General features: G+C 37.8%; 1 protein-coding gene across 1 annotated transcript; it reads right to left on the bottom strand.

The window, feature by feature from the left end:
* Nucleotides 1-302: 302 nt before the first annotated feature.
* On the bottom strand, nt 303-10,668 carry LOC144655405 (cathepsin O-like). Its single transcript, XM_078515667.1, has 12 exons — nt 10,367-10,668; nt 9,833-9,941; nt 8,957-9,077; nt 7,926-7,968; nt 7,324-7,337; nt 5,672-5,825; nt 5,155-5,225; nt 3,914-3,958; nt 3,733-3,824; nt 3,149-3,223; nt 1,515-1,607; nt 303-942 (listed from the first exon to the last, which is right to left on the bottom strand). The coding sequence occupies exons 1-12, from the start codon at nt 10,592-10,594 to the stop codon at nt 908-910; spliced, it is 1,080 nt and encodes a 359-aa protein (XP_078371793.1). The 5' UTR covers nt 10,595-10,668; the 3' UTR covers nt 303-907.
* Nucleotides 10,669-19,433: the final 8,765 nt, after the last annotated feature.

The raw sequence follows: 19,433 nt of genomic DNA, 5'->3' as shown, positions 1-19,433 counted from the left end.
CCGCATGATTGACGCGGTTCGCAGTCCTAGTTGGAGCGTTGGGTCACACGCTGTAGTGTGTTGTGGCTCACTCTTAGGACTCTTTCCATGCCCCTCTCCCCCCACAATATTAATGGCCACGGAGGAACGTTGAACTGTTAAGATAACCCGACAAAATGCTTTTAAGAGACCCGTAATGAGCTAGCATCCCACCCAGGGGGGAGTAGCAACATTTCTAGTCATTTCGCGTTACGGGAAATGGGATAGCAGTACTACAAACAAGTAAGCTTACCAGTTGACGTATATATAGTACCACGCCTGACAATTGAACAATATTCTCGTCATTTTTTATTTCACTTGGTGAAGACTCCCGTTAATAATGAAATTTCAATGAATAAAATCGCTTTTACATAATTCACTAAAAATCAAATTTATTTATAAAAGTTCATATTAAGGGCTGAAAACTTAACTATAGAATAAATTTTATTTTTTTAAGATTTAGATCTTGTAAGATTTGTAAGTACAGTTACTTTCAATTCAAATAACGAGATGACTTCTAAGAAAAAGCAGCAGATTTCCGATCTTCAGTGTAGATACTGTCAATATTTCGTGTTAACAATACACTCTGTGAAAACCTGTGTGTGCTTTTGTTTTCATCTTGCAGTTACTCGTGATTAAAAAATTCAAAAAAATTTCTTCAAGTTTTAAATCTTAGTATAAGATCTTGAATTGGTATCAAAATAAACATGGTTACTGGTAACTGTTATCGCCAGTTTGGCGTACTCATAGAGCACAGGGCGTTCGTGGGATCTCAGCCGTCCATTGATCCAATGGGGCCTAACCAAATCCTTCCCATGATGCCAACGAAAAAGCGACTGAGAGTCTGGTAACAACTCTGGCGCTGAAGCGGGATTCGTCTCGTGTCTTGTTAGATTACAACATAAGAGGGCGAGTTGGCTACACCTGAAATTCATTCAGACATTGCATTGATATCGTAAGGCAGTGTTGGGAATTCGTAGCTTTTTGTGTGTGTACCCAGAGCGCGGGCGGGCTGGCCTAACGGTAGACTGGAATCTAAATCTGACGATCTGACTCGTCCCCAGTCATCTTCATACAGCGCAGGGAGAGATGGGTACCGAGAAAAGGAGCGCAAGGTGCCACCTCCCCCACCTCGCGTGCTTCACTCCCTTTGCCGCGTGCTATATGAAGACGACTGGGGACGAGTCAGACTCTAAATCACGATAAAGGAGGTTCGTGTTCAGTTTGCGCCCTGGCTAAGGTCATTATGTTGTGATCTTGGGCAAAGCACTGTTCTCTCACAGTGCCTCTCCACCCAGGTGTAAAAATGGGTCTTGGCGAATTTGAAGGCAACTTGACAAAATTCTTTAGGGGGGAGGGGGTTGGGGTACACTGTGCTTGGACTAACTTATCCTTTCCAGGCACAGATACCGGAGATGAGCAGGAGCACGAATGAGCCAGCACGCAGGTCTATCCGAGCCCTAAGTACCTAGCAGAAAGAGCCAACTAAAACTCACCACACAAGTTATCTCCCATTTTAATATACAAGTATCCATTATCGCCGTAACTGGGTCCCCAAGAGTTTCTAACGATCCAGTACCAAATGTTGCCTGAGAGAAAAAAACAAGAATAATCAACATTGTGTAAAGGATCGTTGTCGTCTGGTATCCTCAAAACAGTTACAACTACAGACAAATAAGCGATGAGTGTTTTGGAAACTTTTCCGGAAGTCTGAGCCAAACTTAAAAACGCAAGCCGCATGTTTTCTAGTTTGTTGATATTGTAATCCATTTCCATCCTTGCCATCGTTAGCTAAAGTCATCCTCACTTCCTAATGGGTTCTTGACATTTGCCCATAACTGTTCTCCAACACAACATCAAACAATCATTGTAAGATTCCCTGTGATCTGGACAGTCAGTCAGCGATGTCAGTGTTTCTTACAAATGACTGTAGTCATGTTAGTCAAACATTTTCCATTGCGGAAATAAGTTTTTACATGTACCTACGTGTTATAATAATAACAACGTTTGCAAAACTACTAAACAATATACATTAAATTTCACGTATTGACTCAATCAACCTTCTCAAGAAACCTCGCCTCCTCCTTTTCCCTTCTCTCCTGGCCCTCCTCTAACTATTTTAACAATAGAGATTTTCTGTCGAGGAACTATTGGCTGATAGTTGCCCCGCGGAAATTTGATGTTCTTTAAACTTATTATATGGCTACCATAGTACGCGCGCTCTGATTGGCTGCTGAGCGGGCATTATTTTCTTGTAATGACCGGGCATTATGAAAATTTTTCTCGGCTCGACGGTTTTTTGAGTTGTGAGTAAAAGCTACTAGCAAGGGGGAAAAAAAAACAAAAAATGCCGACAAAATATAACTATCTTTTCAATAACTGAAAGAAAAATATAAGCATACCGATACTTCTTTAGTATGAGCGACGAAGAGAGCCACAAGAGAGCGAGTTTTACCTCCAGTGTTTTTTCCCTTGATTATACTCTTTTTTTGAATAGTGCCGGCTTAAACGCCATATAATAAATAACTTATTAACCTCGTCCGTTCGGTCATTACAGGGGAATCTCAGACCTCGGCCTTGATGTATTGACCTCGCTGTCGCTCGGTCAATACATCAAGGCCGAGGTCTGAGATTCCCCTGTAATGACCTCACTCTCGGTTAATAAGTAGTATAAATATTATAAGCTAGTTTTAAGAACATCAAATTTCCAAGAGGCAACTATCAGACCGATAGTTCCGAGACAGAAACACTCTATTGTTTTTATTGCTCGCCACTAAATTTTCTTCCGCGCGCCAATTCAAAAGTGAGCATCTTGAATTATTTTTTACTTTTTAGGACAAAGACTTCATTGAAAGTCGAAATAAAAAACAAAACAAAAACAAACCAGACAAGAAACCCACTAAATGCAGTGAATTTAGTGGGGTGTTTCTGTCTGTATGCCCGCTTCTTTACAAAAAAATTTCACGGACGAGTACTATCCATCCGGCTATTTTTCTCAAGCGGGCACACTGGGCTGATAGTGCCCTCCGCGGATGAACACTATCGCGTCACGTGTTCAATTCATAGAAACCTCGAGCTTTGCATTCTAACTGTTATTCTGGATATCATCAACTTCAAACCGTCATCTTACCATTAAAGTCGTATCCAGTGATTTGTACGGCGTGATTTATATCAGTGTCTGTACAGTGATGTTGAATAATACCGCCTATAAAGTCAGAAGAACAGTGAGAAACTGTGAAAAAGAATTAACTGATGGTTCTAATGCTGCGGAAATCACCGTATTAAAACCCCACTCTTCAAAATTTCGCAGCGTGTTCTCGCAATGGCTTGCTGTCTATATGCAGTTTCAGTGAGAAAAGTTTTTGTTTCATACTAACCCCATATATTCTTCAACTTTCCTTCGCAGCCATAAATTGGGGAAAGGCGTAGCGTATCATTGCTGCAGACATCGATTTTAGCACTACTTCTGCATCATAAGGTCCATGTACTTACGTTACAAGGTAGTAAAAAGCCGTTGTGTTGTTTTGTTGTAATTGCAATAGAAGAAGTGCACAATGCTGCGAACAGTGTGCATCATTGTTCATTTAAGTCTACACCACGGATCCTCAAACAATGTGAACATCGCAAATTTTTGAGGACCACCCCTCCTCCCCCCACCCCCACACACACACTTCTACCCTCCAACACATGCATGTTTGCATACACAGAACGTACCAAGGTAATCGTGCCACATTGTAGCATCAACATTAACAGCAAGTGGACCATGCAGACCAACTAGTTCCTTCATCCTGGTGCTCTCAGTCTTGCTTCAGAGATAAGAAAACAGAAACAAAGTTAGCCCTGCACATGCAACAAGAACCTAAAGAAGTGTTCAAAGCCGCTTGTCTATACTTACATCAACACTGGACACCCACACTTGATTTTCACACCTTTCTCTTTCCTACATGATTACAATAGGAGGGAAAATAAGTCATATGAGATGAATTGACAAAAATAGTCATGCAGGTACACAGAGATTTCAATCTTAAATTTTATTCTACAGTACGTGTGCGGCCATAAGACAATATTGGTCAATAATTGCCATAAGACAATAATTTGTTGATCCTAGCAGTAGGCAGAACGCATATGAACCTTGTAAATGGACTTGTTTACCATGACTCTCTCTCTGTAGCTCAGTGGATGGAACGCTCACCCAGTGTTTGGGAGGTCGAATTTTGTCAGGAACTCAAATGTTTTTTTGTCCCACGCTTATGACATAATGAACATTACATTTTTCTTATTCCATCACTGAGCTTAGAATTTACGATCTTTATTTATCACCATACCGTTTGCTCTCAACATTGCCGAGCCTAGCAGTATACAGGAGGCATGTCACAGATGAACTTGCTTACTATGAGTCTCTCCATAGCTCAGTAGATAGAGCACCCGCCCAGTGTTTGGGAGGTCATGGGCCTGACTCCCATTGGGGTCTCAGATTTTTTTGTCCAATGCTTGTGACATGATGAACATAAAATGAACATCTTTCTTAATACTGAAACTGAAACTTTATTTACCCTCGGTATTATGAGCCGTGTTAGGGCTCTAGCAAGTATATGCTAATTAAACCGAGCATTTCACAGTATACAACACAATGCGCAAAGATAGACCACAACACCGGGAACTCTGTGCCCTTATCTTTTCGATAAGTGTGTGGGTTCTTAAACGTCCCCTGTTGATTATAACACTGTAGATGCAGGAGACAGGGCCTACAGTTTATCGTCCTTATCCGAGAAGACTAGAATATCTAACCATTTGCAGATGTCATTGCAAAGGCAGCATATTCTACTCAGTTATTTTAAGACCCTGAGTGTTGGTCCGGTCTGGGACTCGAACCCGAGACCTCCCGCACGGCAGTCCGGTGCTCTACCAACTGAGCTAACCGGTCGGCGGTCTTAATGATAATTGTCTTACAGTATTACCTAGAACCATAGGCCCGGAATACCTGCAAAGGCATCTGTACACAATGCAACCCCTTGCATGTATTTTGTGCCTACAATACTAAGTACTAAATGTGATAATGTAAACTACATAGTAAGTACTGTCATTCATCAGTTAATTCACTACTAACATGAGAAAATGCAGTGACTGTGTACTTACAATAGATTAGTTTTACAGGTTGTTTCCTTGTCGACATAGGGAAATTCAGTTGCAGGAGCAAGTGTGTATTGCTGGAGAAAAAGGCATTATCTTGAGATTAAACAACTGACAATCATTTATTATATTAATAAAAATTCCAAATAAGGTACCTAAAGCTCAGAATAGTTACTGAAAAATTGGATTTTTTCAATCATTCTCTTTTATTGTGCATTGTTTTTTAACTGGAGTGAGCTGCTGTAGATTTGAAAGAGTGGGTCTGGAAAAGAGTTTCACAGTCAATGAACACATTAATTTTACCAATAGATAAATGTAAATTATGTGTGTATGCATGGTTGTTCCCGTGTTCCCTTAAAGTCTTTCTTCAATTTTAGTGTCCCCTGTTCCCTAAAATAATTCTCTTGATGTTCCCAAAAGGTTAATGGCCATGTTCTCTTGTTCCCTGAAACCCTGGGAGAGCGTCTACATTAAGTTGGTGTTGGTAAAGAAAGCTTTGTCAGGCAATCCTGAATAAACTCACATATGTTGAAAGCCAATCTAAAGCTCCTAGTGTACTTCCCCCAGAACAGCCCTTGGGTCTAGAACAGGAAATCAATTCCTGCACACTGAGTTCTGTCACAGGGTTCCCAGCAATGGCCCACTGGCTCTCAATACACTCAGTTGCAGTGAATGCCCTGTGCAAAAGAGAATGCAAAGAAAGAACATACTAACTATGGCAACTTTCATGTGGCTTTCAAAGGCAAAATTAACCTCAAAACAACGTGGGTCAGTGGTTTCCTGTACATCATGCGACCTGCAGTGTGACCTCACGCCATTGCAGAGACTTAAATGTCCAAGGGGAAGGGTAGGCCCAACCCTCCAAGTTAATTTTTTTCCTTAGTGGCCATTTGGCCACCAACTGCTCAAGTTGGGTCGCCAGTAAAAAATTTTAGTCGCCAAATTAAGCTCATGCTTTCAATCCTTCTTCTCAATTTTAGTCGCCAGGCTGGCGACTTTGTTTCCAATTTAGTCGCCAGCTCCAAAATTTTAGTCGCCATGGCGACTAAAATGGTCTTAACCCCTTGCCTACCAGAGCTAAACACACCAAGCAACTGGCGGCCATATTTAATTTTTAATGAGATTCTAAATTTTGCTTAGCAATGGCATCTTTTCAGGTAAAATATTAAAGTACACCTAGATTGAGCATTTTAAATGAATTCCTCTCCCCTTTCTGCATTCTTTTACTGTACTGTTGACTCGTACAGCTCCCTGGCGAACTCCTTGACCATGTGCATTTGGAGGTTCAATTTCTTCAATCGATCGAGGGTTTTTCTTCGCCACCATCTTCTTCGTTTTTTTCAGACTCTTCAGAATCACTTGGCTTAAATTCACACTGACCTAAAACACTAACATCAGAGTCGAGATTGGCAAAACTTTTAGCAATAGCTTCATCTGTGTCCATTCTGCCTTCAAGTACACGAGCCGCCATTTTGTAAATTGTCCGAGCAAAAAGCAATTTTTTTGGGTCAGCGGTGTTTCGAAAGTAGTGCCAGACCTTTCTCAACAACCGGGGATGATTTATTCAAGGCATCGTGAACAACCACCCTTTCAGTGATGTCCTTTGGTTGAGGACGTATATAACGTCCTCGGTCGTTGCGTGACAACAGAGAGGACGTATATATACGTCCTTGGTAGGCAAGGGGTTAACTTGGAGGGTTGAGGCCCAGGAACTTATAAACGTGATGGGAGTGCTTGTCGAACCTTTTAAGGGGTAAAAACCATGGATCGGTATAAGGCTACTGCCACTAGAGTTGTTGTGATTCCTTTTTAGGGGCCTTTAAGGTTTGCAATCTGAAAATGATGGGGATGATAACACATTTGTTATGCAAATAACCTTTAATTCTGAATTATTTACTTGAAAACAGTCATTTTTCATCAAATTGCCAATGCCAGTACCAATATTTTAGATATTGGTACCTTTTAGGAGTGAAAATGAATCTGGGCCACGCCTACAAAATGAGCTTGACCATCCATCAAGGTACTAGCTTCAAGCTCATCTATTGTAATCAGTATCTACAGTATATAAGTCACCTTCAACTTGAAGCTCTCTTTGTATTTTTTTCTTTTGCTTAATAAGTAACAAATTAGAAAAGAAAAAAAACGTATTTATACCACATGTAGGTCAGTACTCACCAACAGCTACCACACTGTTCAATGATTACACAGGTCAGCGCATGAAAAAGAATGCAAAGAAACAAAGTGTGGTTTCAGAAAATATCAATACTCCTCCCACAGAGGTTATTTGGTTTGAACCCCTCCTCCCCTCTTAAATTTACTTTAGGCTCACACTTTCCTGTAATAATTTTCAGGGATATAAATAATAGGCAGAAGGCGGAAAAATAACCACCTGAGGACTTGTTTTTCTGGCTGTAGTTTTTTCCTAACTGTGTCTGGTTGATCTTTCTTTAATGTGACCCTGTGATCACGGAAATTTTGCCTGCTGGAAGCTTTAGCTACATCCCTGAATTTTGGTCCTTAAGAGACCCTCCCCCTCAAAATTTCCAATGGTCCTGACCTCCATGGGGAGGTTATGGATATTTTTTTGGAACCACACAATGAAATAAACAATCATATTAAGTACATCAAACAACGATTCACAAAAAAATATGATGATTTTAAACTGTTAATTGTTTCTGAAATAAACAGATCTCTAAATTACATTAATTATTGTACCTACGTGTGTAGTAAATATAAAATAATGTATAGTAATTGCATGCACTTTATCAAGAATGTACCTTTCCCTGATTCTTCACTGCTGTTACTTTTTCTTCTTTTCTCCTGAATAAAAAAGTAAAAAGAACTTTTTTTAAAAAGTCTGAAATTTAAAGAAACATTCTGAACTTATGTGACTACTGACAAAGTTGTCACTGGCAATACTTGAAAAGTCAGAGCAGGCTGTTTTCTTGATAACCTGCTTGTAACCTGCACGTAATCATCTAATAAATGTGAGTTCTGATTATAATTAAATCAAGTTGGTGACATAATTTTCGTTACAATTAAGAACAATGTAAAGAGAAAATGACCAAAGATCAGTCTTCAGAATCAGTTCACTGCAGCAGTTAAAAAAAACCCTTAAAGATGGTGTTCCATGGTCGCTGAGCTCATGAAGCATTTCTTGCAATTTTGCTGCAATATTGTGACAAAAGTTTAGAATCATCCTCAGTCATGACAAATAAATGAAATGAGACACTGTGAATCCTGGCCACTGAAAAAAATTCAGTGGCTCAGGTGGGACTCGAACCCACGACCTTCGGGTTGCATTTATTGTTCATTTATTTGTCATGACTGAGGATGATTCTAAACTAGAATCGAAACACTGTTCATCCGCATTTATTTGTTCTTCACATGTAATACATGTACATGTTTCACATGTTCGTTGCAGGAAACTCCTGTTCACATGTAAGTTCATATGGGATTCACTCACGCGCTGTTCCCATCTGTGGCTCTGTAGCTCAGATGGTAGAGCAGTGGTCATGCAACCCGAAGGTCGTGGGTTCGAGTCCCACCTGAGCCACTGAATTTTTTTCAGTGGCCAGGATTCAGTGTCTCATTTCATTTAATTGTGACAAAAGTTGCATGAAATAAGTTGGAAAGCGTGTTCCATGCATGGATTGACATTTAGTTTCTTAGCTAAGTAACCCTGTCTCAACTGAAATGCCAGGCTCCTTAGAGCACACAAAATTACATTGTTTAGCAATAATTATACTGGGTGTTAGAAAGATTACCACTAAAATAGTAGTACTAATAGCTCATATTTATCTCCTACCAGTCATGATTATGTGGTGTTGCAGAAGCATTTAGCTTTAATTTACAGTAGTCTGTAGGTGGTAAACTACATGTATTTGTGAAAAGGCCATGATCTTCCCGGCTTCCTCTTCTTAAAAACTCTAAACAGGTGAAGAAAAAAAAAACCTCATTACTGTTCATTGAGCATATTTTTTTTTGTTAACAACTCCTGATTGCATGATATAACATATACATGTATGCTGTCCAGGGTTTCTGGACAGGGATAGTGTTCTGCCATTCAGTGGCCTTATAGCCGGGCATTCATAGTGTACACTTCGGTCAAAGTGACACCTCTGGGGCTTATCCTGGCTTCTGTAATTTGAAGCGACTACTGTTAACAATTGCCCCAGGAGAAGAGGGCCTGTGATGAACTGTCATTGATTTCAGGGAAAGAATCATTTAATTTACTGACCTAGTTAATCCATGGAGTGCAGACTTCACCTCTAATAGGCTATTTTTTTACATGACCTGATATTTGTAAACACCATGGACCAAGATCAGCCTACATGTACACAAACCTACGCTTTTGACTTCAGAACTGATTTCTTCTTATTTCTAGTAGAAGGGGTATCAAATGGTCTTTACGAGCATTTACGGGCATGCGGTCGATCAAAATGTTTTTCTTTGGCAGCACGAGCATTGACAAAAGTTAGCCTTGGGAGCAACAAGCACTTTTCAAAAACCTACATCCACTAAAAACTGAGCATGCAAACACCTGTAAAAATATGCGACCACCAGCAAACAAGCACCCAAAAATTTTTTGCACGCATTCCGAGCAGAAGCCTAATTATTTTGCAAGCACTGCGAAATTTTGAGGTACCATTCATGACCCCTAGTAGAGTTAAGAGACACACACCTCTAAATTCTTCAGGAGTCCAATCTGAGAACTGATTTATCCCATACACAGCCGTTCCATTAAGTTCGGCTTCTCTTGCATTTAACTTGGAATGTCTTGCTAGGCTTTCCTATATACGAAGATAATTACACCGTTACATGCTGCCCAGCCCTTGTAATTTAATGTACAGTTTACCTTATGATTAAAAACCCCAGATAACCAGTTGGATTTTGTACATTGTTTCTCGTGGTCAAGGTCATTGTATTTTCTATTAGTAATAAAATCAATACTTTCAGTTTCCATTTTTCTGAAACAATCTTTAAAATGGTTCGCTAAAAAATGCTGTGTAATTAAATTAATACACAAACAAGCTTACAATACTGTCAGTCAAATGATTTATAGCAGTCGATCGTGCATGCTTGCTCATGATCAGCACAATATGCTAGTTTTCCTTTTTTTTTGATTAATGATAAACAAACCAAAAGGTAACTAGCTAAAGCTTTAAGGCTCTGTTTCACCAGCAAGGTGATCAAAAAAAGATCTAAACAGAATTACCTTGAACACACCCAGTCGTTTGATGTATTCCTCCGGATCATTCACATATGTCTTGTTGTGTGTTCGGACAAATTCCTTGAACATCAGTTTCAGCGTTGTCTCGTCCGTTTCGTTATATAAGAAAGGGTGATCACTCTTCAACTCGTTCACATCTGTGCCTTGAATGGACAGTATATAGAATACATAGGCTAGCCAAAAGGATGAGAACACGTAAAAAGACTGCATCATTTCCTTTCAAGAAATTCACAATCCCCTTGCATGCAGATCTTCGAACTGCCGAAGGATGAAAGATGAGCTGTGATAGGAAGAAAACATCCAGGCGCTCGCTCCCAGTCTTCCGCAGGGATATCAACAAACAGCTTCCTGTTGTCCTTCTGGCTGGGAGCAAATAATTATTTGTTCACGGAATTTGTAATTCGTGTAGTAATTAGTATAATTTATGATTATCAAAGAAAAACGCTCGATTTAGCTTAAGCTGGAAGCGGTTATTCATTTAAGAAAAAAAATGTCTAACTGATTTAACGGAAACTGAAATTTGGTTGCGCCTTAAAAAGTTATATGAGGCATTTTCTGATAGCTTGGCTTAATTAAAATCCTACCTACAAGGAAAAAACTGTCTTGAAATGTCAGCCTTCTGTGTTTTGACACATATCACAATGATGCTAGTAATAGGCCAATTCCGATATATTAAAATTCTTACTTGGCACCGAGGCTTGGGGGAATAAAACAAAAGAATTTATTCATTCATCCATCAACCTCGACGAGATATCTTTTGTGTTATTCCCCCAAGCCCCCATACCCCCCCCCCCCCCAAGCCTCGGCGCCAAGCTAGAACTTTAATATATCGGAATTGGCCTATATTGCATTAGCTTATCATTCGGCTTTATTATTTAGCAAAAAGTGCTACATGCAGCATGTCATTTGGAGACCATTTGTAACTGACAAGTTTGGGACAAAAGATATATTTATTTACCTGTTTATTCGTTGTTCTTTCTTAGTTAATTTGTCTAAGATCGGCTTTTATATTTGAAATATACACAATATGGTTTAATAGCATTTTGGTTAGTTCAGGTGGGCCTTTCCCTGAAGGCAAAAGGCGTAAAAATGTTCACTACTTATTAATCATTATATATATACAAGAGGAAACTTGAAAACGACTAATATCAGAAAGTGCTCGTCAGAGTATTCAAGTTGACAGCCATTTCGCTTATTTAATTGTTTTTCTCCATTATATAACCGGCACCTGTACCAACTCTGCCAATTTTGTCATTGACATTAAAATTTGTCATTTATCACACAAGGTTTAATTTAAAGTTCTAGGCTAGTTGTTTCATATCTCAGTACCCAATATAAAACAGTTTAGTTGGACAGGACAAGTCCTTAGTCCACTGCGCTTTCACCAAAGGATACATTGCTATTATTTTGAGGCTGACTAAATGACTTTTTCAACAGCTGTTGTTATGACAGGCCCCAAGGTAAGTGATAATATATTCAATTGTAGTTTATGCGTCAAAAATGGCTTGACGTATAAAGCAGTGAGTAAAGAATTTTTTCTGCGCTATAAAACCAGTGACTTGAGACTCAAACCAATCGTTTAAAGAAATTATTTCTGTTCTGTTTTGATTTATCGCGCTACATTTGCTAAATAACAAGAGCCGTTTTTGCAAAGACTTTTAGTTAATGTTACTCAAATTCAGCTAAGTTTCCAAATAAAACTTAAACCTAAAGGCTTTTAATGACTTCGAATACCTAAATGTGTTACCCAGATAGCACGCAGTGTCGCTTCTATCTTTCCTAAATGTCCTCAGCGACTCTGCTACCACAGTATTATAGAATTTAACTTATAGCCTAGGAAACTTTATACTTAGTTAAGGTCGTATAAAAGATACGATGATTTTGAGAATTATGCTCATTGAAGTAATACATTTTACACGAAGATAGTATCTGCTAGTGTGCAATCAATATTTGTTATTTATTTGAAGGAAACTTTCTCGGTTTCAAGTTTCCAACAGCTCAAATAGTATTCCAGTTTTTCGTTCTCCTGGCATGTTAAGATTAAACCGTTATTTTTTCTGACAAAATTAAAAAACAAAAACACTATCAACTATCGATACCCTTTCTAACGAATAGCACCACCAACTAACATGTAAATTCAGAAATGCAGATACGAAGGTTTCTGCTCAGTTTGTTTTTTGACTCTAACAAACAAGCCACATGGAATTGGGTTGAGCTTTCAACTGTTTTTGAAACGTTGGTATAGAAAAGAAAATGATATATGTTGCGACATAGTTGTAAAATTTTGATGATTTATTTCAATTCATGAGCAAGGGTATGGACAGTAAAAGTAAAAGAAATCAATTTTCCTTTCGTGTTCGTTGACTAAATTTGCATGATTGTTTTTTATGATACCCTGGGTAGGCCCTGGGTACCAGTGAGAGTCCGGAGGCTTTCTCGCGCGTCTTCATTCTCGTCCCCATAGCCCTTACCGCTTCTCTTAGACGACGAAGCCTTGGCACGAAAAACGAATGGGATATCTTAATTAATTCGATTTTTTTGATTGGCTGTTTGAAACAATAAATTCTTGTACGAAAGTAAAAAACGCAACGACTTTCTCGTACATTCTTTTGAAACATCATGACTGCATACACGAGGAACGGAAGTCCTAGAATATAGGACTGGAAATCATGTGGCCCCAGAGCCCTTCGTTTCTCATGCCAAGGCTTTGCCGGCTAAGAGAAGCGAAAACGTCTGTTTACAAACCTCGTATCCAGATCTTCTCATTCGGCTTTAATTGTGAGAAGGTCTGCGTACCATAATAACTTTCGTTAACGAAAAGCGAGAAAGAAACGAAAGGAAACCGAATTGAAGTGAGCCCGTCATGAATCCAGAACTATTGTACTCGGGCTGACGCATTAAATGTAAATTTTGCTACCCTATCTATAGGTCTTAACAGTTTGGCTGTCCTCCGACGATGATCGTGCAAAGAAATACCCTCAAGAAACTTGGTAAAACTGAGAACTATTTTTTTTACCTCGTTTAATTAAAATACTTCTAGGGGATTAGCTTATAAGTGCATGTAAAACATATAATGCGAACAAAAGCAGTGGTCGAGGTAAGAGTGTGAGATATACTAATACTTCAGTGTAAAATGGACATTACTTCTCATTCTTTCATAATACTACTGTTGTTTTCCGCCTCATTCGCAATAACTGGAGGCTATCTGACAAAAAAAATAGTTTTAATTTTCTCTCATTCTTCATCAAATATGAAAAAGGACGGTTTTTGGATATCACACGGGCGATCAAATTATCGCTTATCGACCAACGGTATTTTTTAAAGTAAAACTGTTTTAATTTCTAAGTAGGTAAACGGCTTGACGTTCAAAGAAAGATAGCGAAGATTTTTGATAACTGATAGTTTCTTACATCCTGTTTCGAACTCAAAGAAAAATTCATTCTTTACATATCACTGGACAAACTTCTGTCTGAACTGAATTGATTCATTTCATTTCAGTAGTTAAAATTGAAACTTATATTACAAAAAAAAAACCAGGATTAAGATCCTCAAGATGGGATAAGAATCATTTAACAGTGAAGCCGGCGCAAGCCAAGCTTTCGACTTTTTTATGACATGTTTCTGTTGCGGGTTTTCCTAACTTCTAAGCCAATCAGATTGCTTAGAATCGCACGTGCAGATTATCAGCATGTGGCCACTTTGTACTTCTCCGCCTCCCGGACTACCTTCAGTTGGTTTCCAATTGTCAAATTAATGTGGAAATTAACGACTAAAGAATAGAGTAGAAAGGAACAAAAAATCTATTTGAAAAATAAAATGGCTTTGATGCCTTTGACTGACAACATATGCAGGTTGTTGAAAATGTGTTATCACCACGCTCGGAGCGATTTCATTGTTTATTTCTGTGGTCTGCCTATGATTGGATTAAAGTTAACGGATAAAACAGTCGCAGATAAAAGAGTTGAAGCTTGTCCTCTGTTTGTCGAAATTCGGTTTATTCTTATCTTAAAGATGAAATGATTATTAATTTTTATACAATCAGCAAAGGAAAAACATCAACAAAAGAACAAAAGGCAAGATAAATGAAACCATTTTCTACTCCTTATGCACCTTACACAACCAATTTGAAAACAGCCAAATAAGCACATGATATGTTTAAGCTATTATTATTTCTCTGACAATTGAGACAGTTTGTGTCTCGATTGACAGAAGAATAAAAGCTAAGCTGAATAGCGTAAAACATATTTTAAATATGTTCTTTTGGTGCTTTTTTTTTGCACTCTTTTGTCAGCGTGAGTACTTAAAGAAAATAAAAAAAAGGATTCATTTATCTAACCTTATGGCAAAAAGACGCTGTTTCTAAGATCGAAGCTTAGTTAAATTTGAATTGGTAATAATCTAGATAAATTTCAGCGGTTTATTGGGATTGTTATCAGTTCTGCTATAGAGATAAATAACAGTATACAAAAGCTGGACGTGATGGCACCATCTGAATATCACAGCAGTACAACAAACAGGAGGTAAGTTAAATGTAATATTTTAAATGCTTATTTGTTTTACATTGTACTCTTTGTAAAAATTTCCATTGCTTTTGGTTTTCACGTTCCTACTTCTTGTATGTAGCAGTAAATTGTTTTGTCTTTCTTTATTGTAACCCTGTGCCTATGCCTATGTTTGCAATTTCCGCACTTTGTAAAATATCGACTTTAAGAGTTTTGCTTCAGTATTTTAGTACCAACCATTTTTCCATATGCACCGTTCCGCGATTCCTTTATTTGTAAAGAAACTAAATTATTGTTAAAGTTTCCGCTATTTCCTACTTCACATGGTAACATTTTTTTTCAGTCAGACAACTTCCGCAACAGTATTTTTCTCCTACTGATATTTTAGTTAAGTGTTAATCAGAAACCATTGCTTGTAAGTCTCTTAGCCCCACTATTCCGATTGAAGGGTTGACAAATTCGACAAGCTGCTGATTAGAAGCCTGCTCAAGCATGCGCTCGCCGGAAAATGAATCCTGCCGATTTATTCCAAAACTCATCACTGAAAAAAAGCTCCAGAAAAAGGGGAAGTACTGTACAAGACCGTTTAGACGACTACTTAAGGGCCATAAAAACCTGGTCGTATAAGGGGCGTGGGTTTGAATTGATGCAAGTACAAATCCGGGCTTTGTAACTGATGCATATTAGGTGATGAAATTCAATTCTGACTTCCATTCTATTTCTGTCCGCAGAACTGCAAATCCAACCGGGGCACTTTATTGCAACTTAACGCAGTTTTTGTCTACTTTCTATTTTGTTTCTGCGTCATTTTCTCATCAGGCATTTCGAGTGGTCGTATTAACTGGTTACATTTACAAAGAAAATAAAGATTTGGGTCCCATAAAAGTGGTTGTTGGTCGCATTCACGTTCGAGGTGGTCGGATTAACATGCTGGTCGTAAGGTGGGGTTCCATTGTGTGTGCAACATCAAATATTTACAACATGGCCGGAACTGAGGCGGAGTATGTAAAATTTATATAAGATATCTTGAACTATAAACTGTGTGTACCTTTGCTCTCATGGCTAAAAAATCGGTTTTACGCAACTCAAAGTCCCAATAAAGCGTATAACTCCAGCCTGGCTGGGAACTAGCATTTGGTGATTTACAATACACTCTTTTTGTTTTTAATAAGAACCACTAATTGAGACTCAATCGAGACTGAATGTTTTTTTTGGTTTTGAGTATTTGTTCGTAACATGTTGTTAAGTTTTACAAATGTTAAAGGTGTTTTATACACACCATGCTAAGCAAAGTTTTTTTTTTTTTTTTTTTTATTTTTTTTTTTTTGGGTAAATTTTTTTTTAATTTAAATTTTTTTTTTTTTTTTATTTTTTTTTTTTTTTTTTTTTTTTATTTTTATTAAAAATAAAAAAAAAAAAAAAAAAAAAAAAAAAAAAAGAAAAAAAAAAAAAAAAAAAAAAACTAAAATAAAAAGGGGGGCTTTTTTTTAAAGAAAAAAAAAAAAAAAAAAAAAAAAAAAAAAAAAATTTTAACAAAAATCAAACCCCCTTTAAAAAAAAAAAACAAAAAAAAAAAAAAAAAAAGACCAATCCCTGCGTAGTTGATTAATGTTTCCATGTAAATTAGTTTTGTTTTGCAACGCAAGCATGGATCAATGAGAACTGTGGATAAACAACACAAGTGAAAGTTGCATTTTTATTATTAACATGAATATTATTTTTATTGTTAAAGGGACCGTGTCACGGATTTTAGACAAACTTAGGCATAGGAAATGACCATCAAATTTGTTTAAATGTATAAAATAACCTCTTAAAACAGTGAAGGAATATTTAAATAACACACCAAATGCAAAAGAAGGTACGGATGGCCAAAAGTGTCGAAGATTGAAACGGATTGCGATGTGGGCTTTTGAAATATGGTCCGGCGGTCGATTTGAACCCACGACCGCCCCGTAAAGAATCAGTCGATCAAATCCAAGAACGCCCACTCCCTCCTCCTGGGTATACGACGGACGTTTGATTTGAGGTTAAAGGGGCTCTGTCACATAATTTAAAAGATGTTTGAACAGCCAAAATATATATTCGTGTCGTAAGAAACCTAAAAATAATGGTTCATTTTTATTAACAGTTGCTATATTAGAGCACTGAAACTTTACAAGCGTCTTTGGCTGCGGATAGCTAGGATAGAAATGGTTTACAACTTGAAAAATTGAGGCTAAACTTTTGAAGCTGTTTCCGCGCGTCTTCAAAAAAATTGATATTTATTGCCATGGTTTGATTTATTTCCGCAAGTTAAGGTTACATCTTCCTTTGGATATTCAAGGATAATGTTTTTCATGGGTTAAGTTGCCTACAACTTTTGAAATTCCCGTGACCTAGCTCCTTTAACTCTGTATGGTGGGGTGGGGAATTTGACATGAAAGGAGGCCCGCATCGGGCGGCATAGTCGAGCATTTGACTACCGACGAAAAGATTGGTCAGCTGCCGCCCGCAAGCTAAAGGTTTTCGTCATCCATTCATTAAACATGTTTGTGTTCTTTCTTTTTAATGATGGAAGTCGAGCTATTTATAGTGAAATCTGGATAATCCAAACGACCAAACAATTTATTTTAGTCTCCACAAAAAGAGTACTTTTAAAAAACGTTGCTTTCTCGCTATTTTTCTGGGTTAACGCTAAATTTATATAACATATCTCGGCTGCGAAACTGATACATCTATAAGCAATTTTACTAAGGCCGCCAGCTTCATTTTTTGGGGCCGCCTCTCTTTTTTATTATTATTTGTTACTGGAAAAGTTGGAACGAGCAAAAACCAACAGGCGTTACTTTCACTCTGTACGTAGTTGAAAATTCTGTAAGACATGGCTTTTGTCTTCGTTTTTTATACCATCTCGAGCCAAAATTTTAAAGCCTTGGTACGCCAGGTCCGTACAGGATAGGTCAATTACCTAGGATTTATTTTGCAAGTTCCCTTCTGGAGAATTTGACGATGGAGGGAAAACATCGATATTTAAACAACGCAGGTAAGGAATGCAACAAAATAATAAATAACCAATAACAAAAAAAAGCGCCTGCCCACTCTCTTTTTTATAGAAATCCCGACAGGAAACATTTGTGCTTTTTTTTACTTGGCGTTAGGTGCCAGTTCTACCAGGGGAAAGAAGAATTTTAGTCCTTTCTTTCAGCAGTACAAAAATAAGGAAGTCAGTAGACCTGATCTTCCGACGAAAAACGTTTCGACTAAGACCCTAATTATTCGAATAAATTACAGAGAAAAAAATTGTGAAAAATAACAAGAAAAATTTTCTCGCGTCCCTAATGTTCAGAATATTATTTCTTTATACCGATCACCGTACATTTCTTTTAATGTCATTTCTGAGAAATTGGAAGCGCATCAAAACACTATTGACAAACGAATCTGTTCTTGGCACCGGCCTGACTGAAAATGTAATGAACGAGGAATTGTAAGAAGATAAATTAGACAGTGATCGTTCTTGAAAATTCGATAGCGTTATACTGAAAACCATTAATCAAATCGAACTAAAACGTCGGATTTCAATATTTCTTCCTCGACGCTTTTAACTTAGTTTATTTTTCGTCTTTCCTGTTGTAAAATATCCCGCAAGTCGTGAATCATCCTTTTTCCGATAGAACCATCAATGTAAACAAACGGACTTCCAGTTAAAAGCTTTACACTTCAAAATAAAAAGCAGGCTACATCTTTGCTAAGAGATGCATTAAGCGCAAGAACATCTAATGGCCGAAGGGAAAACTCTAAAACGAATTCACTAAAAAGCTTAAAACGCGTGTAATGTTAAATGGACAACACACGTCTTTGTTTGCGAACTTGAAAGTGCTAAAAGCGTAAAGTACTAGCAATGTATACACAGGAATAAAAGGTCCATTTGATTTTAAAAACACTCCATTAACCTTCTCTTTGCGAGTTGAGCTTATTCGTGCCAAATTGATTCACGGTCTAAAAAAGGTAAGTCCTTGAGCACAGCGTTTTTGTAACAACGCGAAAAGCCCACTAAAACGACGAGTAATTTATCTAAACGTTTTTCAGTATTCCCTTTCAAAGTTGCAGATTAATTGTCGTTTAATTGCCGATGTTTAATCCATTGATATACAAGCCGCCCAGAGTGAATGCAGCTTTAAGTAGTTGAGTGGTGTTTACTTGTTTTTAATTGGCCGAATTTTTGCGTTGAAAGCAGAGAGTCCTTTGCGCAAACATGCATAGTCACTCAACAACGGCGAGACACACTTATTGATCGAGCTTCAGTTTCTTCTTTGAGATTTCTAGTCCAAAAATTGGTTATTTTTCTCTTCTCCAAGCACCAGTATCAACCACGACAAAGGTAGGTCAAGTGTAGAAGCTGAGCTCAAAAACATATCTACATAACCTCAGTATATAGTTTCACTAAGAAGCCGTATACTTCACAGAAAAACATATGGATTCTTGAGAGCCCATTTTTTAGATTTTATATTACGGCAAGCAACACTGATTTCAGTAGCAAAGACTTTATATGTTTTTGGTGAAATGAAATTGCT

Source organism: Oculina patagonica, chromosome 5 (assembly GCF_052425735.1).
Source record: "Oculina patagonica isolate OP01 chromosome 5, crgOcupat, whole genome shotgun sequence".
Lineage (NCBI taxonomy): Eukaryota > Metazoa > Cnidaria > Anthozoa > Scleractinia > Oculinidae > Oculina > Oculina patagonica.
This window is presented reverse-complemented; position numbering and strand designations above follow the sequence as displayed.

Coding starts and splice junctions, on each gene's coding strand:
- LOC144655405 (XM_078515667.1), bottom strand. CDS start 10,594: ATGATGCAGTCTTTTTACGTGTTCTCATCCTTTTGGCTAGCCTATGTA. Junction 3,825..3,913: donor TGTGGGTGTCCAGTGTTGAT/GTAAGTATAGAC, acceptor TTATCTCTGAAG/CAAGACTGAGAGCACCAGGA. Junction 943..1,514: donor AATGGGAGATAACTTGTGTG/GTGAGTTTTAGT, acceptor AATGAATTTCAG/GTGTAGCCAACTCGCCCTCT.